We start from the raw sequence: 26,481 nt of genomic DNA, 5'->3' as shown, positions 1-26,481 counted from the left end.
CGCTGCATAACCTGTCCTGTCCCTGCATGCATTGCTGCTGCCTACACACGAATGAGATGTGTGTCCTGTGTGTTGATGCTCTAGTCTACAGCATGTGGTGTTATTTTTGCAGTGCACATACCGAACACCAAGTGTCGTGAACAAATCATCACAGTAGTGCGATACACAACAAGCAGTTGTGCAAACAAGGAACCAGGAATGTGTGCGTGTGTGTGTGTGTGTTACCTCACCTTTATGTTAAAAGGGCGTTCTGCCTCCTACACTTATGGAATGAGTGATTGTCTTCTACTAATATTGGTGTCTTAACTGGTGTTATACATGTTCAGTTGTGAATGATGGGGACACACACAGTATCCACAGCATGCATCCCTCAAGATTAATTAAAGATTTGGAAAAGCAAAGCTGAAGTTGAATGCCAATAAGTCAAACATGGACTCGCTGACACAGGAAACAGCTCGTCTTCTCAACACCAAGCACCCACAGATCTTACTGAAGTGTTTACAGATCCCTTTTATGGATAAAATATTTCTTTAACTGGTATGTCCTGTGTGTTTCAGGGCTGTTGGGCTGCAGGCGCTTCAGAGGCTTGACACTGAACTACAGTTTATTGCTGCTGGAGGAGGAGACAGGCGTGTTGTACGTGGGAGCTAGAGGGGCTTTATATGCCCTGCAGGCTAGTGACATCTCCAGCAGCTCTCCGCAGACCGTACGTACCCACAAAACACATCAGCACTTCATAACAGAGCTTGCCAGCCAGAACTGTATTGATATTCCTGAAATATCCTATTTTTATTCCACTTCCCCTCTAAAATATTCTGTAATTAATTCATCAAAAACTGCTTAAGATGCAGACTGCATTCAAACATTCTGTGAATAATTTCAGTGTTGCAATCTAATTTTGGTTTACGCAAACTTTATACTTTTTGAGAAATATAGAAATGTGAAAATCTCCTGGGAATGTACATTGCCAGAGGCCAGTCACACATGATATGGAACAAAATGCACATCTTGAGCTGTATTTGAAAAGTAAATTAAGTTGATGCTTTGTCAAAAAACACCTTTATAGAGCAGTGGTTCTCAACCAGTCAAGTTTGACTTCAAGACAAAACAAGCATTGAAATAAGCTAAAACAACAAATCAAGATACTTCTTATTTTAATTCAACCCCTCATAAAAAGTAAAACTCCATAGACATTTTGGGTGCAGTTCTGAGGGGAAAATGCAGAACATTGAGTTTATATCTGAGTTGAGTTACAATTCTGTTTTTTCTTCTTCTTGCAATTCTATCTTACAGTTCTGAGAAGAAAAATCAGAATTGCAAGATATAAACTCAATATTCTTCTTTTCCCCTCAGAATTGCAAGTTTATATCCCACAATTCGAAGTATTTCCTTCTTAGAATTGATATACAAACTCGCAATTGCAAGAAAAATGTCAGAATTTTTAAATTAAAATGTTATTGGTTTAAATATTTAATGCTGTAACTATAGGGTTAATACATTATTTACTGCATATGTGAATATAATGTAGATGAAGTGAAGTGAAGCATGGTAACCCATACTCGGAATTTGTCCTCTGCATTTAACTCATCCAAGTTAGTGCACACACATATTAGGAGTAGTGAGTAGTGAACACTTCCTTGTTCAAGGGCACCTCACGTCATTTACTGCCGGTGCTGAGAATCAAATCCGCGAGTCTGACTCTCTAACCAATAGGCTCAAACTGCACAAACTATTGTGTACTGTGTTTTTAAAAATAAGAATTCAAAAAAAAATCCTTAATCGGCTCCTTGACATCACGGCCACTATGACATCCCTGTGATATTTGCATGCTGATTTGTGGTCCTCTTTCTTTTTTATCTGCATATTGAATTATTGTTGTTTTTCTGACATAATATTGGTGCATGAGCACTGCAAAGGGGAACAGAAGTCTAATTATGTGTGCAGTATCCTAAACTTAAAGGGATAGTTACTTACCCTCGTGTTTTTCCTAACCAGTATAACTTTCTTTCTTTTTTGGAACACAAAAGAAGATATTTTGAAGAATGTTGATGTCAGTTTTGGTGACCATGGACTTTCATTGCATTTTTTTTTGTCCATACAATGGAAATCAATGGGAACCAAAAGTTTAGTTACTAACATTCTAATTTTTTGGTGGACTATCACTTTAAAATTACAAATAGTTTTACTACAAGTAGTTTTAAAGATCACCAAAGACCACAAAATGGTTTTAATACAAATAGTTTTAAAGATCACCAAAGACCCCTTTTTTATAATTTGTAAATTCTTTAGTCCTGAGAACTCATGAGAATTTTGTTTCACTGTGTTCCACTTCCAACTAATGCACAGTAGGTTAATGTGAGAGTTGTTTGCAAACACCAGTTAGTACAATTTGGCACTGCAACCTAGAGCAGGAAGTTTTTTTTGCCAGGAAAACATTTTTTACAAGTCTTGACATTTCAAGAATCCTTGTTAATCTTTTACTTGGACAGATTGACTGGGAGGCATCAGACGAGCAGAAGCAACAATGCTTGAACAAAGGGAAAGATAACAAGGTTGGTCAAGCTCTCCATCTATTGTGTTCTCATCTCTAGTACACATACTGATGTAGACTTCCTCATCCTAACAGACGGAGTGTTACAACCACATACGATTCCTGCAGAGGTTCAACAGCACACACTTGTACACTTGTGGTACACATGCTTTCAGCCCTCTTTGTGCATACATTGTAAGTAACTGTAATGGCTACTTCTTTTTAAGCCTCTTAACACCAAGAACTCTTACTTTAAGATGAGAATCATCACATTTAGGATTGTCTAAATCATTTTGTTGTTTTTCAGGATGTGAGGGAGTTTAAAATCTCGTCAGCCTTCGAGGAGGGTCGAGAGAAATGTCCATATGACCCCACCAAAGGCTACACTGGCCTGCTAATTGGTATGGCATTAATAAATAAATTAGCAATATACATTTTGTTCTTGGTTCCTTTTTATTAAAAACAATGTATGATATTAATATAAAAATCTTAAAAATAAAGCTGATTCTTGATCTATATTTTGGCCCCCTGTTTCCCTTAGATCAGCAGATGTACACAGCATCTCAGTATGAGTTCCGGAGCTTTCCAGATATCCGACGCAACTCTCCGAATCCCACATTGAAAACAGAAGAGGCTCCAACTCAGTGGCTACAGGGTGGGTCTGCTGAAGCACATTTTATTAGTAAAATATTTCATCCCTCACCATCAACATTACTGTATGTTTGGATCTCTCAAGTCATAATAGGTTAATAAATTTGGACATTTAACAGTACAGTGGCGTCCACAAGTCTGGGACCACCATTTAAACTGGGAAATCAACAAAGTTGTAGGATGATTTAAAAAATATAAAACAAAGAAAAATTTGAAAATATTTTAAATTCTTAGGTCACTAATCAAATTGTTCTCCACTGTATGTTGACAAATTTTAAATGCAAATATAATCATATTATATAGGGTACCATTCAACAGTTTTTATTCGAAAGGAATTAATACTTATATTCAGCAAGGATGCATTAAATTGATCATAAGTGACAGCAAAGACAATTATAATCTTCTAAAAGATTTCTATTTCAAATAAATGTTGGTTCTCACAAAAATTATTGATAATAGTAGATTTTTTTTTCTTTACCATCAAATCAGCATGATTTCTGAAGGATCATGTGACACTGAAAATGGCAATAATGATGCTGAAAATTCAGCTTGGCATCACAGGAATATCAACAGTTATAATACTACTGTTTGTACTGTATTTTTGATCATTTAAATGCAACCTTGGTGACCATAAGAGACTTTGAGAGAAGTTGAACGGTGGTGTAGTTAATTTAGTATAATAATAAAAACAATACTCACTTTTAACTAATCATTTTCATGTGCAGCATTGCATTAAATTATATTTTTATTTCACTTGTCAGTATTGTGGAGTGATGTACTAACAGCAATCTACTGTCATGTCCCACAGAAGCTGATTTTGTGGGGTCAGCGCTGGTGAATGAGAGCGTGAGCAGCTCAGTGGGAGACGATGAAAAGATTTACTTCTTCTTCACCGAGAAAAGTCAAGAGCTCAGTCCATACTTCAGTCACAGCAGAGTTGCACGGGTCGCACGTGTGTGCAAGGTACGAGACTACAGAGGATCTCTTCACTCCACCCGTCACTGTACCTTTTCTTTTTCATGTGACTCTAAATTAAATCATTTAATTGAATACTTAAAATTAGTGGGTGTAAATCCAGAGTGTGGTAAATATGCTTTGCATAGTAAAGTGGAACAAAAATGGTTGAGAGTTTAATCTCTTCCACAGGGGATGGAACAAATGTTTTATTCTCAAAATAATGATCCAGATGGCAAGACATGGTCCTCGCATTTAATTGGTTCAGAGACATCCATTGCTCTGCCCTAAAAAATAACACACATTCACAAATGTGTTTTTAAGCGCTAAACTGTTTCATTCACAGCATTTTAAGGGTTCTGTCTTCAAAATGCTCCTTTATTTGAAGTGTGGATTTCTACAGGTTTTCTAATAGGGTTTTACAGCTGTGTGGTTGCCATTTCTCTCTTTCTCTCTCTCTCCGATGGCTCCCTTCCCACGAGACTCGCCTCTCTGTCTCGCTTCTCAACCCATCAGTCTAGCTCTACACATTCAGATCAAAGTGCCAATTGAACATGTCTGCAAAATCTTTTCAAGACTGCTCTACAGTGTTTATTTACTATCCAATCTAGCTGTCTAACATCTAGCTGTTAGCATACATTGTGAGTGTATTTGGGTTCAGCTGACATTCTTGTAAAATTAGACATTACCACACAGAATTAAATTGCATTTTTTTATGGAGATGCATGTGAATTCAACTTTTCTTTAAAATGGGTTAAATCCTTTTTACGATAATATAGGCTACAACATATCATATAGAGTACACTAAATATACAACAAAAGTATATTATTTGATACTTTGATGAAATAATCAATCTGTTTTTTAGTTTTTATTTTGCAATTGCCCCTGATAAATTGCTGTAAAAAAGCTGAGATACATTTTTGTAAAGTAGCCACCAGCAAACTGCTAGCAGCTGTCATTCATATCAACTTTAAACAAAATTACCTGCACTGTCATTTAAATGTTTGAGGATTGTTTTTGAAAAGTCCCATATGCTCATCAAGGCTACATTTATTTGCTGGAAAAAAAACAGTAATATTTGAAAAATAATTAATTATCAAAAACAGTTTATGTTTTTGTGGAAATATGTTTTCAGGATTTTCTGATGAACAGAAAGTTCAAAAGAACAGCATTTATTTAAAATAAAAATCTTTTTTAACATCATAAATGTCACTTTTGACCAATTGAATGTGTCCTTGCTGAATAAAACTATTAATTTATTTCAAAATGAATAAGTTAAATCGTATTGACTTTTGAACAATAGTGTACATAATAGTAGCTTAGATAACATAGACTGAATTACACTGTATACAAGCCGGGGCTGGTGAAGTGTGTTAAGCAGGCTGAGGATTGAGGGTAAAAGCAGTTCTCTGTGGCAGTTCACACAGCAGGGTCACATTAATGAGTAGATTATTGTTCATTATCCACATGCTAGTGGGGCTGAGTGCTGTTAATACACACGAACTGACATTGAGCTGGGGGGAAAGCCATAATTAAGGATAGTAACTCCGTTGTTGTGAGTAACTGTCTGTAAAAAGTCTCAATAAAAGCTTTCAGTTTCTTCATACTGGTGTAGGCTAGGCACATCCTTATTTTGAGTTCCTGGGTCAACATATTCCTGTTTGAAAATGTAGTCCTATCCATAATTCCTCCCTAAAATCGAAGGGAAATTCTAGGTGAATAACACTGATGTAGAAGCACCGAACCCTGATTGTAAGCCTAAACTTTACATAAATTGTAAACTTTTCCCTCAAATCTGATTTGGTTGAATGGACTAAGATGTTGATCCAGGAATATGTTGTACTTGGCGAAATCAGGTTCTGCATAGGCTAGAAATCATATTAATTTTTAAATCTCCAAAAAGATCTGCAGTGGATTATTGTAAAGTGCCAATATGTTGTGCTCTGGTTTCATATCACCATACATCTGCTTCTGAATATCACCAGTTGAGAAGATGGCATCATGAATCAACAGTCAAAAGCCTTTTTTTCCCACAGTGAATTAAAGGTCATTACATTGTCAGTGTTGTTATTGAAAACTTAAGTACTGGAGAAACCAAGAATGGGTTTGGGTCCCGTCAAAGTCATTCCTCCATGAAGATTTATTTTCCTCTTTGGAGGCAGCATGGAAAATTCACTTTATCCCCCTGACATGATGGGGGATTCCTTTACATGCAAAACCCCCCCATCCAATTTAGTGCATTTCCTTTTCCCACAGTCACACTGACAATAATGTTTGCTTCCAACAGCCATGCCAATAACCAGTGATCCATGTTAAAAATAAGTTTGAGGCTTTCTTCAGCTGTTTTTGCAGCACACTTGAGTTTTTCTAATAGTGTTAAATTGTAAAAGTTTTTTTTAATAATGTTTCTATGTCACTATGTGCGCCTAATGAAAATTATTTTGATTGTGTTTACGTTTACTGTTTACTTTTATTTGTAAGTGGCTTCATATGCTTAATTTAACATGTTAAATGTAGACCCTCTTTCAAAAGTTTTGGATGGAAAGAAGTCACCAAAGCTGCATTTATTTGATTCAAAAAAACATTTAAACAGTAATATTTAAAATGAACGTTTTCTATTTTAATATATTTTATAATGTAATTTATTCCTGTGATGGCAAAGTTGAATTTTCAGCAGCCATTCTTCAGTGTCGAACTTTTGAATGGTAGTGTTAGCATACCTTCTGGAATCTGCTGTTGCGTCTTATGATTTTCTTTCAGCTGTTTTCTGTTCTTCATCTTGTAGAGAGACAGAGGAGGTCTTCTCACGCTACAGAAGAAGTGGACCTCCTTCCTGAAGGCACGTCTGGCGTGTTCTTTACCGGACTATGAATTTCACTTCAACGTGTTGCGGAGTGTGTTTTTTCTGGAGGGCTCCAGCTCTCAGGACTCTGTTTTCTATGGCATATTTGGCCTGGAATGGTAAGATCACAATCCTTCAATATCCGTTTTTTGCATAATGGGCTATTTATTTACCTGCAATTGTGTTTTGATGTCCATTACATTTGTTATCTGTCATGATGAACGCCACTTCTTCTGGTTCTACTTCTCAGAAAGACTGGATCTTAGTGATCTGCAGTGGGTTCAAGCTCTTAAACTCTTAAATGAAAGCAAACCATCTTTCTTAAATGATCCTGGCAGTTGAGCATGGGAGCTTAAAGTGTTGTGTAGCCCATACATGCAAATGACACCTCTGTCGATAATGATTAAAGGATTCTGTGAGGTTAGCATCGTGTCATTTTGCTGTGACTGTTGAGTTTGTTGAAATAGATTTGGTCTATTAGTAAGTTAATCTGTCAGCCTGGACACACTCTTTGCTTTGGCTCATTCTGGCCGCGTACATCAAGTGAAGCGACAGCATTTACAGTCCACCAGGATCATCAGAATGAAAATCGCTGACACGTCCGCTGGCTGCCTGCAGCACAAAGAATTTTTTTATTCATAAGCAGGTCACAATCTCTCAGGAGATCAAAACATTTGCTCTGGACACGTATAGGCAGGCTTTGACTCGTCATTGATAAAACTGTAAAATCTTAAAAGTTGTTCTTTGAAGCTTGAGGGCCACATTTCTATTTTTATCAGCATGAGAGTAAAGAATATTATTTTTCTTCAATTGTTTCCTTTCACATATTTCCAGTGCTAAACTGGTTATAGCACATACTAGGGCACACGCGTGTTACGTCTGCCGTTGTGACTGACATGACAGTTTTGACGCCCTGCTGAAACCAGAGGGGAGGTTCTGATGAGCTGCCAGGCAATCAATCTGTGGGTTGCGGCTGCCTGAGGTGCAAACCGCAAACATATGAGTAAACAGTGATGAATGACAGGACTGGATGAACCATAATGTCTGCTACGCTAGAAAATAATTAGGAAGCAGAAGAAGAGCGAGCAAAAAGAAGGACATATAAATAAAATGAGAGTGAGTGCGTCAGCTGAGCTCTGATGACCTGATCACACTGACCTCTGGCAGGGTAAGGTTGAACGACTGTTGTGTCACCATGTCATCCGTTCGGGTGTAAAGTTTACATTGACGTGGGTGTTTGTTTTCCTGAGCATTAGACAAGTCTGAATCAGACGTGGAATCTCCAGTAAAAGACCTTTTCTCTTAAAGGGATAGTTCACCCATAAATGAAAGATTTTCATTGTTTACATCATGGGTTCCCAATCCTGTTCCTGGAGATCTACCTACCTGCAGAGTTCAGATCCAACCCTGACACAACACACCTGTCTGTAATTATCAAGTAATCTTAATGAGCTGGTTCAGTTGTGTTTGATCAAGGTGGGATCCGAACTTTGCAGGAAGGTAGATCTCCAGGAACAGGATTGGGCACCCCTGGATTACATCATTTGATCATGTTGATGATTTTTTTGTGTACTCTGGCTCCATAAAGGTAGATTTGATGTGCTATATACAGTTTTATAGACATTAAATCATATATCAAATAAACCCATTGATCTCTCAAGACAATCTAGAAATTTCACTAAAAATCACAGTTACCCTGATGACTAGGCATATTTCAAGGCATAATGTCACATGTACTATATCCGACATTCGCATACGATTGTCACATCGTTTTCACAGGTTTTAAATGACACTGGGTGAAAAGATGGTGACAGAATTGTAATTTCTAGCTACTATTGGAAACACTTTTCCCTCCAGTACTGTTTTCTTTTAACCTACAGTCACGTCTAATAAGTGCCCCTTTTTCTCAATAGGTTTGCACTGATCACTTGAGGAGCTTTGTCTATGTTCCTATCTCGCCCCCTTCACCCACTCACTGTCATCCCTCACCTCTCTCACACACTTTTTAATAAATTTGTAATCTATTTTTCTTGTTTCCATGGTTACACAGTGGGCTTATGAGGGTTCTATGCTGACATGCCAAGACCTTGAGAAACAATGAGCGCAGCACAAGCTAAGAGGCTCTTCGGTTAATAAACCCAAGTGTACCAACTGGAAACTGGATCAGCTACAAAGCGCTCACACCTAGGCTGATTCACCACTTTCATGAATGCACCTTCTATTCACTAATTTTCTTTGTGCTCCCTTGAAATATATCCTAAAGAAATGGCTGAGTGTGGGTGTTCATAGTCCCAGCGTTGGTTCAGGGTTTTACCTGACATCATGTAGTGTTGTATTTCTCTCTTTTGTACTGCTTTGAAAGAATACTCACCAGAGCTTCTTTTTCAGGAAAAATGTAAAAGCATCTGCTATCTGCCAGTACTCCATTTCGGATATCCAATGGGCCTTTGAGGGGCCTTACATGGAGAGCAAAGAAGACTCCAGCTCTAAATGGGCACAGTACACAGGGAAAGTGCCAGAACCTCGACCCGGCTCGGTAAGGCCTATACAGGATTACAGCTATACTGATCCCCTGTTTCATCTTACACTGGCCTGATTATCCTCATCCCTGAAACTCTGCCTGCCTGCTGACTCTGATGGGGAAGCACAAGTCAGCGCTTCACAGGTGGAGCTACTAAAGCTCTCTAACCGCTGTGCAAGGTACAGGTAGAGCGTTGATCTAGTTTCATCCAGAATTCAGACGCTGATGAGCAATTTTATAGAGTGCACATGGAGAAAAGGGGTTTATTTCATCAAAGCTTTTGCCATGGAGATTAGCAGCAGGCAGAAAATCATTGCTGATTGGCTGCATTATGAATTTTGAATCTGTGATATTTCTAATGAGTGAGTCTGAATGCGAGTGAGGGTTAATATTGCACCTTTAATTGATGTTTGGAAGGTTTCAGTAATGTAAAGGAAAGAACAATTTTGGTTTTCCCTGGCCTATTTTAGGTTTTTGAAAAATATTTTTTTTTTGTGAACGCTTAGCAATTTCTGTCAGATAATTAAAATGACTGTTAAATTGTCAATTTTCAGTCAAGAGACCGAGAAGAGCTGAGTGTCCTACATTCTCGATGGGTTCTTGGAAATTAGTTGGTAATCCCACTGAGCAAGAAGGGATAGTTTCAGACCCTGCATTGTTTGTGTCTGCTAGTCTTTCAAGGCTGTGAAAATATGGCTGCATACAGTAATAACCAAAAGTGATGTCTGTTGGGATATTTGTCTTTAAAGTGTGTATGTCAGGTTAAATTTTTAATTATGATTAACACAAAATAGTTAGGGGAAATACACGTTTGACAAGTTGATGTATTGTTTTGTATGTTTTTTGATACCTAAAGGCAGAATAAGATGAAAAAGTTCGTTATTTTCAGTCCTCACTTAAAACTGCCCCTCCCCCCAAACGAATCGTTTGACGCCATGACAGGGAGACGTCTCCCCAGCTCGCTGAGTTGTGTTGATAATTGTACGAGTGATAGAGCGAGAGAATTAGTTATTAGGACATTTATTTAGTTATTTAAGTTAGGTAGTTAGTATACGCAGGCGTATTTTCACGATGGTGAATTACTGCGTTTGTGCTGTATGCAAAAACACCGTTAAAACCGGTCACAGAGTCCACTGTGTTCCGTGCCTGGGTCAACTTTGTTCGGACCAAACGCGCTGACTTCAGTGCTGCTTCAGTGTCCAAGACTTCGGTCATTTGCACCGCCCATTTCACTGAGAAGGACTACGCGGTTGGAGATCTCATGAGTTATAAAATGGGATTTAAAACCCGAGTGAGACTGGTAGCTGATACCTATGGCACCTATAGCACCTATGGTGCTACTGAAGCAGTCGATCGCGCCCGCGCCTCTCTCTCTCTCTCTCTCTCTCTCTCTCTCTCTCTCTCTCTCTCTCTCTCTCTCTCTCTCACACACACACACAAACACAAACACACACACACACACACACACACACACACACACACCAACATATTCCAGCATTGCAATCTTGACATATATTATAAACGAATTATTTACATTTCTGTTTGGCTCCTCATCTGTCTCCCGCCTGGGAGGCTCAAAATTGTATGGCTGTGGGCCATCGTATAGGTTTGAGGGGGATTTTGGATCTCCTCAGACTCAAAACTCTCCATACTTCAATAGAACTTTGTTGGCGTGACTCCCTTGTATGACGTCACAGCTCAGCCCTTGTTTTAAAAATATGATCTTGACAGAAATGGCTATAAATCTTATTGCAGGGCAGTTACAGTAATAATTTTAATGCTAATTACATTTTCACTCAGACATCTAACCCTTATTTAATATATCTAAAAAAAAAATTAACCTGACATACACACTTTAACGCTTTTCCCACCAGCGTTTTTGAAAAAAATTGCCAGTCATTGCCAGCATTTTTGATAATTTTCACAAAAGTTTTATGGCCCCCAGAATATTTTGTTGTAAGAATATCTGAACTTGCAATACATCAAAACAAAGAACAGACCCTCTGCTTTTAAACATAAAAACCTGTTTTATTCTAGCTTAATGTATTCTTTTTTATTATCAACATTTGAATGTGGGTGTTTAATAATAAAAAAGCAACATTTTGAGCAAAAAGGCTGAGAAGATCGCATTTTTGTCAAAGACTATGTCTGGATTGGATTCAGAATGATTATCAAAACATAAATGGAGTAGATCAGGTCCATCAACACCCCCAAAGCTTGCTCAGTCCTATTGCTCGTCCTGGGTCGACATTTCGTTCAGTAAAGTTAGACATCAGTTTAGATTTATATGTGGTTTAATGTTGATGGTTGCGTTATTTTACATAATATACTTATAAAAGCTATCGCTTGTTTCTGCTGCTTCTTCGCATGTGTTTTGCGTATATGCATAATAGCGTATACGGAAAGCTGGAAAACACCTTTAAATCATTAAAATATAAGGAAAATATGATATATTTTTAAAATATATTTTAAATATAAGGGCATTATTGCGTTATCACAAATAAAACAATTGACCTGACTCCAAGCACAACTATGCAAATGCTTATTTGATATTTGAATAAAGGGTAAAGAGGTCAATATTCCTAGGACGGACATCACTTTTGGCCACTACTGTGCATGTATTGTTGGAAGGTGACTTAACCTCATTGTGCTTTCCATTTCTCTTCAGTGCATCACAGATCAACTTAGAGCAAGAGGCATCAACTCATCCACCAACCTGCCAGATGACGTACTTCATTTTGTCCGTCGCCATCCTCTCATGTACAGGCAGATCCTTCCTCAAGGACAGCGCCCCCTGCTGTTTAGGAGGAATGTGGACTACACTAAAATTGCCGTACACAAAGTGACTGCTCTAGATGGTCAGATATACCACATACTCTTCATTGGGACAGGTACTGCAGTGACCTCCATTTAGCTCTCATCTATCAAAAACCTGGCCGTTTTTTTGATCAGCAGGCTTGTGCAGGTCCAAATAAAACATAATCTGTAGTGGTAATTTACAGAATATATTCAGTGACCTCAAAGGTACTTGAATACTTAAACCAAAAAAAAAATGTGTATGAACATCTTTGCTTTCTATAACCATTTATATTAAAGTATTAAATCATTTATCTGAAATAAAAGTGGTGTGACACTGGAATGTCTTTCATCTGGTTTCGATGTTCCTCCAGATGAAGGTTGGCTGCAGCGGGCGGTGATGGTTAATGGTCAGCTGCACATCATTGAGGAACTGCAGCTGTTCGAGGAGCCCCAGCCAGTGGACAGTATAGTCATCTCTGAGAAACAGGTGAGAAATAAGTGTCTACATTCTGGAAGTTTGTTCAGGCTGTTCCCTGAACAAATTATAACGTTTGCAAGTCCATTACATCCTGTTTACATTTATATGAGTGTAATTTGATTTTATGCACAGCCCACAATGTGAATCTTACTTTCACTTGAACCTTTCTTTGTCAGATGAGTGTGTATGTGGGTTCGCCCAGCTCAGTGGTGCAGTTGCCCTTGTCCACATGCAGCAGATACTCCTCGTGCTTCGACTGCGTGATGGCACGCGATCCCTTCTGTGCCTGGGATGGACTGGAGTGTGTGGACATTACAACACACAACAGCAGGTGTGAATGCATGGTCATGAATACTAGAACCTCTGCTGTCCTTATTAACTATTTAATTAACTGAATTAAACTAAAAGGCCAGAGTTGGTGCAACACATTAGTAACGCACATTATGTACCATATTAGTGGTCAGACAATTTATTATTTATTATTTTCTGCATCAGAAAATGTAATTATATTTTATATTTAAATATTTCATTGAGCATGCTCCTTTCCCATATTTTTACATGTAGATTACCTTTGCTGTCATCTAACGCTCATTTACCTGAAGTAAATCAAGTACTTGAATATACATTTTTTTCATGCTGGTCATTGTATTGATGTGATACCTAGATTCACTTGTAGCATTACAAAATTTTGTTTATAGTTTTTAATGTTTATTTTTCGTTTAGATAAGCACACATTTATCAGTGACCGGTCATTATATGAAAATAATTAGTATCGGTCAGATTTCTAATGTCAGTGCATCCCAAATAATAACCTCTCCCTATCTGCAGAGCTAATCTGACCCAGGATATTCTGAATGGAAACCAGGGCTGTAAGGAATCCACAGCAGATGGTATGAAAACATTTGTCGTATTAGTCAGTGTTACGGTGGTGATTCAGTGTTATTTTAGTATTATTTATATACTATTATGTTATTTATTAATATTTTGAATGAGCATTCATTTTTATATCCTCAGTTTTCATTTTCATTTCTATTGTCTTTGTTATTGGTTTTTGTTTTCTTAAAAATTTAGTTTTAATTGATTTTTATTTAACTTTTTGGTTTAGTAATTTAGTACTTCAACTTATTTTAGTTCAGTCAGCAACATTTGTAATTTTTCATTTAGTTATTTTTTTTTTCAACATTTAGGTTTTATTTCAGGTTTATTTCAGTTAATGAAAACTATTTTAATAGTTAACAATAACAACATTGTGATTATTGCTTTCCAAATCAGTGTAGTCAGTTTATCTCCTTATTCCTCAGTTAGTCATAGCATATGGTACGTAATGTGTCAGATAAGGTGGGATGGGATGAAGTGATATTAGCCAATATCTAAGGTTACAGGTTATTCCTAATTAGAAGAGTCCAATGAATTACCATTACTGCAGTGATATAATCAAGCCAAGTAACCCTGAATGACTAATATCCCTGTAACTGATGTGTGTGTGTGTGTGTGTGTGTCATAGACCAAGTGTTACACCGCTCTCGCTCTGTGATGGCGGGCGATGACGTGCTGCTTCAGTGTGAGCTCAGCTCCAATCTGGCAACCCCTGAGTGGACGCTGGATGGAAAGAAACTGCAGCGTTACGGGCTGGACTCTGGCTACCGCGTCGGCACTGACGGTCTCCTGGTCATCGAGGCACGGTCTTACCAGAGCGGCCACTACTGCTGCTTCGCCCTGGAAAACGGTGTCCATGTACCTGTGGTGATCTACAGCTTAACAGTTCGCCAGGAGCTTCCTCCTCCTGTGGAGCCAACGCAGACACACTTGACCACAGCGATCTACTGGGCCTTTCAGACTTCACAAAGTGACTCCCCGGAGGACTTCAATCCGACCCCAATGTCCCCTCGCTTCGAGTTCCTGTCCATGAGGAACATGGAGGCCATGTACCTATCCCTAATCACAATCCTAGGAGGCCTTTGTTTTGTTCTAACAGTCGTCCTGCTGTACGTGGGATTCTGTTTGCAAGGGCGGAGAGGTAAATACTCTTTGCGGGCCGCTGCTCATGCCGAAAAGAAGCGGGGTGCTCACATGGAGCTCAAGACCATCTCCAGCCACTGCAACGGGAAAGCCGACGCTCACGACGGCCTGCTGCAGATTGTTCCCGGAGAAGCAGCAACGTCACCCAACAAAGAGCTTCCTCCCGCTCCGCCTCTCCCACCGCCTTCAGAATCAGAGTACGTCAATGGACTCTCTGCCACCTTACCCAGCGTGTTACGCAAGTTAAATGGCAACAGCTATGTGTTACTGAGACAGACGGATGGAGATACCACATCTCCGCTCTGTTACTCCTTCACGGAGGAGCTCAACAGGATCCTGGAGAAAAGGAAGCACACGCAACTGTGTAGTAAACCTGACGAGAGCTCGGTGTGAAGCGTACCTGCCCTGTGGAGATGTTTTCGAACTGCTGGGGTTCGAGGGATGTATCATTGTCTAATACCCCCTTTTTTTACTTCAACGGGATGCTAATAAGTAGCCGCAGCAGCAGCTTTTATTGGAAGATGTTCTTCTAAAAGGACAAACTGCCTCTCCGTTTACATTTCAAATGTTGAGCTTTTGATTTTTTAGTTGACTGAGGAATGCCCACCGGTTACAAAATAGCAAAGAACGAACACATGGAAATTCTACCTCAGCAAGTTATATCACACAGCTCTCGGCTTATTTAAGCGCTTGTGTTAAAATCGGGGTTGGAGTTGGGGATGTATAGTTAGGGACACGCAGCAAGGGAATCTTCAAAGCAAAAGAGCCCATCTTGAGGAATCAAGTAAATGATTCCGTTACAAACCGGTTAGAAGAGACGTTTACAAGGCAGAATTGTAAAAAAGCTACGAGATGAACTCAGATGGAGGTTTTGCGTCTGGACGGAGCAAGTCGTGTGAAAACTCTAGTGCTGTTAAGCACTGAATGTCTCTGATATGTCCTTTATTTTAATATTTTCTAATTTATACCAACACTGACCATATCAGTAACACCTTGTAATAATAATCATGATTAAGAAGAGCAGGGATAACAGACTTTGAATACAATGAGAAATGCACTTGATGGTACTAATTATGTAAATAAGGCTTTTATTAATAGTTTCACAGGGGTGGGAACCAGGGAAGATGACAGTATTAACCACTGAGATGCACTTTATGTACCGGTAGCATTTGTTTTCCCTGAGGTGCTGCTTATTCTGACAGATCCGGAGAGGATGGAATGGATTACAAGGACGGGAAGATTGCGAATTATGTGAAAGTGACAATACGATAAAACTGTGTCTCTCTCTGAATTGAAAATGCTGCGAGAGGGAAGACTACAGTATGTGGACAGAATGAGTAACTGTATGACCCTGGAAAATGGACCACTAAACATGCTAAGTCTGGATTTGTCTGATTCGGATCTGCACGTCTCTAATAAGTCAACATGCACAAGAACTGACATGATTCCTTATTGGATTCCTTCATCAGAATTCCAGTCATTAGCGGCGAGGTTTCCATGGCAACCACAGAGTAGTGGTAAAGCTGATGCTGACCTTTTTAGATTATCCTTTTGACATGACCAATTATTTCAGCACCTCTTACAGTCAGGTCTTAACAGGGATTAGCAAATTAGCGGGACGTCATGAAATTGGGCTTCTGCTGCCAGTAAATAAACTAAATTCAGTTCTGGTCGGGTCATGATGAACAATGAGTATTGTAACATGGTTATATTGGGGGGTTTGATTATCCTTTCTCTTCCAGTAAGTCCATTAAACTGTTGTGTAAATGTTCGTCCTGGAACTGGTCCAGCTTCAGCTGCCCACACTTGCGTGCAAGAGCGTTTTGGCGTATCTCCCGCCACTTAAGGAGAGCGTAGCACCTGGTTCTGTCTGTTTAGATCAGAATATGCAGATTGCAGCGGAGCCGAATGGAGAACATTAAGGCCACATGTTCAGAACAGAGCTAAGATGAGCACTGCTGATAGTGTAGTTTGCTTTCTTCCTTAATCTTTGTGTTCGGAATCATTGTTTTTGTCTTGGTGAATGATTCTGTCATTTTTAGTAGAGTTGGACTTTTTTCACTTTATTTTATATTCTAAAGTGCTTTAAGTTTAAGGCATAGTGCACCTAAAACATTTAAATAATGTCAGAATTGTATTATTTACTTACCTTCATGTCTTTACAAACCTGTACAGTGTGTTACTTTCTTATTGGGCTCAGTCATTTTGAAGTATCTTCCCCCAGTTCTTGACAGTTCATAGTGACCAAAAAAGGATGCAATAAAATGAAAAATACAACACACATTTAAAATCTTCCAAAGCCAGATTCAAAATGTATTACGATGCTAAAATGTCGTGAATATTCTCATTTTAAAGCAATGAGAAATGCACTTGATTAATAGTTAGTGCGAATAAAGCTCATGAGACACGTGGACCACTTTTATGATGCCTTCATGGAGCTTTGTCATTTTTGGAGCCATTCCTGCCATTAATCTTTCATTTTTTTTACTACATCATCTCTCCATCTCTGAATCCCCCACAATTTCCATTTGACAAATGGCATTCATGTCCGTGCATACACCTCCATCATAGGCTCTAATGAGAGCAGAATAATAGATCTGCATCCACGTCTGACCTCGACTCTCCCAGAGGGTCACAAGCTGTGATTAGATGCTTGTCTTCATGCAGCTCACATGGTCTGTGCTTGCAATGTTTACATCCCGTGAGACTTATATTCCTGCGAGAGAGGCACTCCTGCAGAATCTTCTAACATGCCAGGACAGGTTTGTGGATGAGAAATATCTCGACTGCTGCCCGCATTCAAAGTGAATTTAAAGTGCACTAGAGAGAGAAGGAGATTGACAGAGAAAGATCAAAAGAGACACTGGAGATTGCATTGAAATAGATTGGGAAATGGTCATTAAGCCTTTTATCCTCATTTAAGGCAACTACACAAAGCACTCAGCAGTGCTCGTTTCTGCTACCAGATTCAAAAAATGTCACGTTAATGTTGCTAAAAAGCCATTGGTTCTCCTGGGTGAAGTAATTGAACAAGACATGCTACTTTTGAATTCTAGGCATGAGCAATTTCGGTCTGTTTATCGCATATTGCATGGCTTCAGAAAAGTTGATATAGCACATAAAGAGTCATACAAACTTTTTTTCTTGTCTTTTTTCCATTAAATACTGTTTGTTTGTTTGTTTGTTTGTTTTTAATGGAAAGCTACACATTGAGTTCAATTTTAGCAAATAAAAGTAGCATACATGTTTGGAATGACACAAAGGAGAATAAATAATAACCAAATTATTGGGTAAAATATCCCTTCAAAACAGAACCTTTAGCCTTTGGCCGTTGTGGGTTTATTTTTTGACAGATGTCAAGAGTCGGATCAGCTTCTGTTTGATGCACAGTCCCAATATGACATTGTCAAAATATGAGATTATCAGACATTTCAGTCCATGCAAAATAATAGATCTCTTTGCCGTGTAATCCGTAAAATATAATGGAGTCACCGCCGAGGTATATGGGAGAATTGTTATCGATCGAGTGTGTTACATTGTTTTGTTGTTGTTGTACTAATAAGCCATTTGCTATTTTCAATACAAACTACTTAATAAATAATTAAAGAGGTTTATGCCCTGAGATGACCAGAAAATACATATTGAGTGTATTGGTCCCTTCAGTCATGCATACTTTATTCCAGTACAGTATAATTAAAAAATGTGTCAGTGGAAATATTTATTTTACAGCTTTGTACAGTTTTGTGTATATTTATTTAATTAGTGTTTCAAACTGGGATTTTCTAAATTGTGGTTAATGGTGCATGGCTATGCATATTTGCATTTTTTTCGAGAAAAACAAACAAACAGATATAATAGATAATAATAATAGATATAATAACATAGATGATGCTGATCATAATAATAATATTTATAAAGGAAATGTAATACCCATAGCATGTTCAAATTCCTATTATTACAGTATTTTCCAAAATTGTAAAAATTGTTCAGTTGTACATGTGCTACAATGTTACACAACATTCCAACCAAGATTGTATGCTTCCTATTTCTTGTTTTCTGGAAATATAGTTAAATCTCCTGCAGTCAGACCATGTCTGGAGTCACGTCAGTACACAGTTGTATGCCTCTTCAGTCGTGGGTAGGTTTGTGTGGGCTGCCTCTGGAACTGCATTTAATGAAGATGGTTAGACCTACGCCTGTCACCATGGTGAAAAGACCATAGAATTATTATGAATTTGCTTAATGTTTCATTCTTGCCCCGTGTTTGTTCAGACAGTCAAAGCCCAAGGTGAATTTAATGTGTATATTTTCCCTTTGGCAAAGTGTTATGTTTTGTGTTTAATTAACAGTAATACTACAGGGACATGCTTGCAGGGGAGGAGGCTGAGAAGTGTGAATCCATTATGTTCAACATTGGAAACTTGTAAGTCTGACATTTGTTTTGTTTACATTTTACCTAGTCAATTCTTTTAATAAACAGTATTGAAGCTTCTGTTTGTGTCTTTTTGGATTGGTATTACATTAAATAAATGCAGCTTGGGCACTTTGGGAAGTTTGAAATGCAGTCTGCTTTCATGAGTCAAGCGTATTGAAAAGGAGGTTAGCATACTTCACCTGTGTTGACATGTAAATGCCACTTGATACATCAAACACATGGAACAGGTTTTGTTCTGTGGTCAAGTGGTATTCACTATGACAATGTTTTCTGTTTGAGAGGTGCTTCATTGACGAGGGTAGCCACCAATCACCATTTCATCCATTAAAAAAGGAGTAGGCTACACTCAGAAAACAAGTGCACATATTAGTACCTAAAAGGAACAGAAGTGTACCTTTTGAAAAGATTTTGTAGCCTACTTTTTTTTTCGGGGAGTGTTTTTATTGTATTAGTAATGATTAATGTGCTATAATCTAATCTGGTCTATACACATCCTGCATAAACTGTTATTAATCTGTCACCATCACATACCATATTCAAAATGTTTTTATTGTTCAGACAATAGTTGTCCCCAGAGCCGAGGAGGGAACGGTCACTGTGATTTTGCCCAGTAAGACATGCTCCTCTGGAACAACTTTCTAGTCCGAAATTTTAGTCCTAACATATCCCTAAAATCAGAGGGAAATATGTGAATAACACTGATGTAGAAGCACCTAACCTTGGTTGCAAGTCTAAACATAAACTATAAACTTGTCCCTCAAATCTGATTGGTTGATTGAAATGTTGTCCCAGGATCAACAAAGATGTTGATCCAGGAACATGTTGTACTTGGTGAAATAACATTCACCATAGGGACATACTGTATAACCTCTGAAAGAGCAATCATATGAATCTCTAAAGACATTCAAACATCTACGGCATCATATAACCCATGACGTCACATGACAAAAGAAGGGTGCTGGGTTATGCTGGTCCTTATATTGGTTATTGCCCAGTGGAATGATACAGGACAAAAGAAAGGTAGATAAGGGTAGTTTTTTTTTTTATTGCCGGAGTCTCAATGGAAAGTGTCTTCCCAGATAAGATGTCTGTTAAAAGCATCTGCTGTGTACAAACATCTGAGAAATGTCTTTAAGATGTCAGTTTTACATTCTAAATCATAAAAATCTTGTGACATTTTCTAAATATCTATCTAAACGTCCTACATATTGCAGATAAGCAAACAGTGTAAATGATGTCTTTCAGATGTTAACACGCACATCAGACATCTCTGAGATGTATGTGTGATAGCCCAACACACAGCATTGTTTTGGATGTTCGGTAAGCACGAAATATAAGCTGCTACATAATAAAAGCTGACCAATCAGGTTGTGAACATATCCCGAATCGCAAGCCTTTAGGTTCAAACGTGCGTTCAAATGTGAACGCGCATGAAAAACGGTAATGTGACCACATTTTTTCAAGGCTCAAATTCTCAAACAGAAATTTGATTATAGATTACGAGGGCAAATAAATAAAAAAGTAAGTAGCTCTATTGCCCATTTTTATTTCATGGTGACTTTAGCCTATACTCAAAGGCCTATTTAGGCTATAGCTCATGCCTTCATTAGGCTATACTTCAATTAGCCTAATAGGCTACTTGCATTAGGCTATACAATGCTATCTTAACAAATAACACTAAAATGTACTTTATCTCTGTCAAACTGCTGTCAGTGCTTCTGGATATTCTGGACTAAAAACACCAGATAGACCTGCATTTCTTCCCAGTCACATTCATATCTGTTCAGTGTCCATATTGAATTAGCCTATGATAAGGCAAGCAAAATTAGTCAAAACAACGTCACACGTGACTCGTGCCCTTCTGCATTCTTTAGCCTACTTTATTTGCTATAACCGGTAGGCTATCAGTTGTTTATTATGACTCACTGTAGTGATCAGCATTTCATTTGCGTGAGTGTGTGTGTGTGTGTTAAAGCTTAAAGTGCAGTGATCCATGGTGGAGTCTCGATAATTGATTCAATCAGCCCTACACTGGCCACACCCGCTCGGCGCTAGAATTACCCGTTCAGCTGCCTGCACTTCAGGTATCACTGACTGGTGTTTGAAGGTTCAAGCTGTTGTGTAGGAGAATTCCAGGTAACCTCACTGAGACCGGCCAAACATACTCTGAACCCAACGTACTTTACTTTACTGTGCGTGTGCTAGTAGTTACCAAGCAACAATACATTGTTTTAAATGTGTACCCTGCTGTGAACTGTGAGTGGAGAATTGCAGGAAAGGAAGCTATAGGGCGCAATTATCTAGTTTATAAAGGTTCCTATACCATATCTTAAGGATTGAACTAACCTATTAGTTTATTTTATGTCATCTCTGTAAAGATATTAATTTTCTGTTACCATAGGCAATAAAGTGACCATAACAAACAGTATATTGATAGAGACAATACGATATTGTCCTTTATAACATGTTCTTCCTTCCTTTTGTCTCTGTCTCAGATGTGTTTGTTTGTTTTCGCAGGGAACACCCTGAACCAGAGGAACAGGCTATTCCCATTGCAGCCTATAATTTTTCACATCACGTTTTTTTTTTACCATCGCTTAGAATCACGTATTTGCTCTTCTTTTTTTCACAACGTTTGTTTTGACACTGCATGGTGCTTGACAAGAATCTGTTACTCCTCCGAATATGATAGACATGCAAGATCCTATTACAGCTTTTAGACAATGCCTGATATAAGTAGGTTATTGAAGGTCTAGTGTCTTTGCTTTCAAATCTCAAAAACATAAAAACTCTCATATAGGCTACATTTGGTTATACATAGGCTATTTGATCTCGTTTCTAGTCTCTCGCTTTCTGCTCGTTTTATGGTCGTTCTGCGCCACCTAGTGAAAAATCATGTAAAATACAGGCACTGCACAACACGAGCTCCGATTATGCATCATATCTGAGTGGGTAAAGGGTATGAGTGACGTGTTTGCTTAAAATTGATAACAACGAACAGATTATTAATATTATAATCATTATAGCTTACTTAGAAGCATTATTAACCTTTCTCTTTCTCTCTCGCTTCTGGTTACTGATAAAAGGTCATGTCATTTGTGCAAATTTAATTATGCAATTTAATTATAACATACAGTTATCAATTTGAACCCCTGGGCTAAATTATTTCAACCCTATCACATTATGTTTGGAATATCAAATTTATCAAAAAAAATATTCTGGTATTATTAATCAGTTTAAGTTGTTATATTAATAAGATTACAATTGGGAAAATTGTAATAACTTTTTGCATTTTCTTACATTTCCAAGTTGAACTATTGAGCTTGGGAGGCCAATATATGAGCATAAACATAATGGAATAGTGAAAAACTTGAACCATATGGTCGCTCTCTCTCAAATATGGTGTCAGAAATATCAAACTATAATTTTAAAAAGGCAAAAAAAAAAAAAAAAAAAAAAAGACAGCAAACCTGGTACTGCAAGAACAAAGACTGCATTATCCAAGGAAATGCGCAACGAATTTTAGAACAGTGAAAATATAATTATTTAATATGTGGAAATGAATAATTAAATGAATCTGGACATGCAATTCTGATAAAATCCAAATAACAAATGATGATTAAAAATTATTGACAGCAGGTTCATGTTTTGCAATGTTATTAAAGTCGGTATGAAATGGAAGTTGCATTAGTCTTTTCTTATATACAAGTTTCCTCGTTCGTCATCTCGAACGAGGAAAAAGGAAGTGCAGGACTTTATCTGTCCATTAGGATTTGATTTGATAGTTGGACAGTTGTGGTTTGCTATTGATGTGATGTCATGTGAGTGACAGATTTTCTCGCGCCAGTAAACGTCATCAGAGTAGAAGAGATGTCACTGCAAAAGGGAGAAGTTATTTTGATTATAGATTACAAGGGCACATGAATTTAAAAAAATAAGAATAGTAATTCTTATTACTATTCTTGTGTTATTACATATGTGTTATTACATGGTGAGTTTAAATACTTCAAGTAGACCTATTTATAAGTTGTGATTTATGAGTGATTTGTCTCAGAAAATTATTCAGCTCCCCAGTGCTTATTTAAATTAGGCCTAGATGGACAAATGTTATATCCTTCCATTTGTGTGACTCAATATACCCTGAGGCTGAATGCTTGCCTGGAAAGCTGGGGTGCGTTTCCCAAAAGCATCGTTAGCCAACTATGGTCGCAAGTTGAACTCTATTGGAAACGACAGATCTTGCGACCAGTTGGCTTTGGGAAACGCACCCCTGGACAGTTTTCTTGACAAAGAAGCGAGTTACTTGTTCTCTTCAGACTCACTTGCTGTGTAAATTCAATCAAGTCATTAACAGGAGAGAAATTAGATTTAAAGTGGACCTTTTATTTATTTATTACACCAATCACAGTGTTTAGAATGTGTCTGTGAGGTAAACATTGAAATTAAACAAAATGTCAGTATGCCATTTACTCCAGATGTGTGAAGACAGCTGCAACACTCATCCCTTTACATCCCTGTGATCTATATTCAGTGTCATTCTCTCCAGAGAGATCAAACACAGCCGCTCTCAGCACAAGCTTACTCTTTGAGTTCTGACCGCAAATGAAGTTAACTTTAATTGAGTTAGATGATCCTGCTGCAGAAAAATCCTGGATTAGAGATTATCTCACAGAGCGTTTATCTTTCAGAGGATGTTCCAGAGGGAATTGACCCAGTTAACAATACAGGCACACTGTGTGCCAGTGGAAGCAGATGGCAGTGTGTCGCAAACTCAACTGTATCAACCTGTCACAGTGCTGTCCTAAAATAAAGTTCACACACGATTACTAGAGAGACCAGTTCAGAGTCAAAGATACTGACACCTGCTGGCTGGGTGGTGCTTGACTGCTATATACCTGTGAAACCTATATAAATGTACACCATCGTTCAAAAGTTTTGGGGTCAGTACAGTAGCCTACAATTTTTTGTAATTTTTTAAAGAAATTAATGTTTTTTATTAAGAATGGATTTATTAATTTGATCAAAAGTGACAATAGACATTTATAATGTTACAAAATATTTCTATTTCAAGATAAATGCTTATTTTGACAAAAAGGAAATGAAGGAGCTCCATGTGACATTCCTGGATTTGGCTAATGCATATGGTTCAGTGCCACATGAACTTCTTTGGGCAGCATTTGATTTTTTCAGTGTACCGATGACAATAACAAATTTAGTGAAAGCCTACTTTGGAGATTTGCAATTTAGTTTTTCAACTTCAGAATTCAGCACTACATGGCAATGCCTAGAGGTCGGAATAATGGCAGGATGCACCATTTCTCCACTGGCTTTTACCATGGCAATGGAAGTAATCATTAGGGCATCAAAATGGGTAGTAGGAGGAGAGCGCTTGGCTTCTGGAATGCGACTACCACCAATTCGAGCATACATGGATGACATGACAACCATGACTACAACGGTAGCCTGCACTAAGCGGTTATTGGGTAAATTAACCAATAACATTGAATGGGCACGAATGCAATTCAAGCCCACTAAATCAAGGAGCATCTCTATAATTAAAGGCAAAGTAGTAGATAAAACATTCTTCATTAATGGTGAGGCAATACCAACAGTGTCTGAGAAGCCAGTGAAGAGTCTTGGGAGATGGTACGATGGAGATCTAAAGGACACAGTTCGTGTGGGAGAAGTTAGACAACAAGCAGTGGAAGGGCTGAATAGCATAGACTGCTGCGCTATACCAGGCAAACTAAAACTCTGGTGCTTTCAGTTTGGTCTACTGCCGAGGTTACTGTGGCCATTGACTGTGTACGAGGTTTCTTTGACAACAGTAGAGAAGCTGGAAGGTTTAATCGGTTCATACATCAGGAAATGGTTGGGAGTTCCACGCTGCCTCAGCAGAGTGGGACTTTATGGTAAAGGAATACTGCAGCTACCAGTCTCCGCTCTAACCGAGGAGTTTAAGTGCGCCAAGGTCAGACTGGAAATGACATTAGTAGAGTCACGCGACAAATGCGTAAGGGAGGCAGCACCTGTGTTGAAAACTGGAAGAAAGTGGGCGGCAAAGAAAGCTGTGGAAGATGCAAAAGCTGCCCTTCGAATTGGTGACATCATGGGGCAAGTTCAGCATGGAAGAGGGGGTCTTGGTCTCAGTTCAGCCCCTCCTACATGGAACAAGGCAGCCCCAGCTCAAAGGAGGAAGCTGGTAGTCAACGAGGTGCAAAAGCAGGAGGAGAGGATGAGGTGTATAAAGGCCATTTCCCAGGCCAAGCAGGGAGAATGGATGAGATGGGAGAGTGTGGAACAACGCAAGATTGGCTGGCAAGACCTATGGTCAATGGAACAGAGCAGGATCAGTTTCCTCATCAGGTCAACATATGATGTTCTCCCATCACCACAGAACCTAAACCTCTGGGTAGGAGAGGATCCCTCATGCCCTTTGTGTTCATCACCTGCAACATTAAGGCACATTTTGACAGGATGTAAGGTGGCTCTTAGCCAAGGACGGTTTACTTGGCGCCATGACCAGGTGCTGCGATGTTTGGCCTTAGCATTGGAAGACAAGCGTAACATGACCAATAAGTTGCCACCTGTTCCATCAAAACATTACACACAAAAGACAACATTCCTCCGCCCAGGAGAGCAACCACCAAGAAAAGGTGTTAAAACCAATCCTCGCCCAGGACAACTGGAAGCTGCTAGAGACTGGAAAATGCTGGCAGATGTTGGTCAACGGCTTATTTTTCCACCTGAGATTGCCATCACTAACCTTCGACCAGATATTGTCTTGTGGTCTGGATCAGCACGCCTTGTTCACCTGATAGAGTTAACAGTGCCATGGGAGGATGCTGTAGATGAGGCGTATGAGAGGAAGAAACTGCGGTATGCTCAACTAGCCACTGAAGCGGAACAGCGAGGATGGAGAGTCCGGGTTTACCCAGTGGAAGTGGGTTGTCGAGGATTTGTGGCACACTCTACAACCCGGTTTCTCAGAGACGTCGGATTCAGGGGCCAAGAGTTGCGTCGCACAGTGAAGAACTTATCTGAAGCAGCAGAAAGGAGCAGCAACTGGCTGTGGTTGAGACGGAAAGATTCTGGCTGGGGATCTCAAGCACAATAGAAAGAAAGAAACGCTGATGTACCTAAGCTGGGCTGAGTTGAGTGGGGGACGGAGGGGGGTGATGCTGGGACGCCAGGATCACCGTCGAGCCCTCTTGAGGTGTCGTGGGCTAGTCGACGAAACACTGAGGATGG

The 26,481-nt window shown here is 38.8% G+C and overlaps 1 protein-coding gene across 1 annotated transcript in view; it reads left to right on the top strand.

Annotated features, from left to right (window-relative positions):
* sema4ga (sema domain, immunoglobulin domain (Ig), transmembrane domain (TM) and short cytoplasmic domain, (semaphorin) 4Ga) overlaps positions 1 to 19,287 on the top strand; it is a 34,314-nt gene extending 15,027 nt beyond the window's left edge. Inside the window, exons 3-15 of the mRNA XM_079635982.1 lie at positions 558 to 706; positions 2,490 to 2,552; positions 2,627 to 2,725; positions 2,838 to 2,931; positions 3,072 to 3,185; positions 3,990 to 4,144; positions 6,922 to 7,097; positions 9,367 to 9,514; positions 12,168 to 12,390; positions 12,670 to 12,785; positions 12,953 to 13,107; positions 13,605 to 13,666; positions 14,281 to 19,287. Coding sequence (XP_079492108.1) covers positions 558 to 706; positions 2,490 to 2,552; positions 2,627 to 2,725; positions 2,838 to 2,931; positions 3,072 to 3,185; positions 3,990 to 4,144; positions 6,922 to 7,097; positions 9,367 to 9,514; positions 12,168 to 12,390; positions 12,670 to 12,785; positions 12,953 to 13,107; positions 13,605 to 13,666; positions 14,281 to 15,188 — 2,462 coding nt within the window. The 3' untranslated portion in view covers positions 15,189 to 19,287. The remainder of the gene's footprint in view (positions 1 to 557; positions 707 to 2,489; positions 2,553 to 2,626; positions 2,726 to 2,837; positions 2,932 to 3,071; positions 3,186 to 3,989; positions 4,145 to 6,921; positions 7,098 to 9,366; positions 9,515 to 12,167; positions 12,391 to 12,669; positions 12,786 to 12,952; positions 13,108 to 13,604; positions 13,667 to 14,280) is intronic.
* Positions 19,288 to 26,481: the final 7,194 nt, after the last annotated feature.

The sequence above is a fragment of the Phoxinus phoxinus genome, assembly GCF_949152265.1.
Source record: "Phoxinus phoxinus genome assembly, chromosome: 14".
Classification (NCBI taxonomy): Eukaryota; Metazoa; Chordata; class Actinopteri; order Cypriniformes; family Leuciscidae; genus Phoxinus; species Phoxinus phoxinus.
This window is presented reverse-complemented; position numbering and strand designations above follow the sequence as displayed.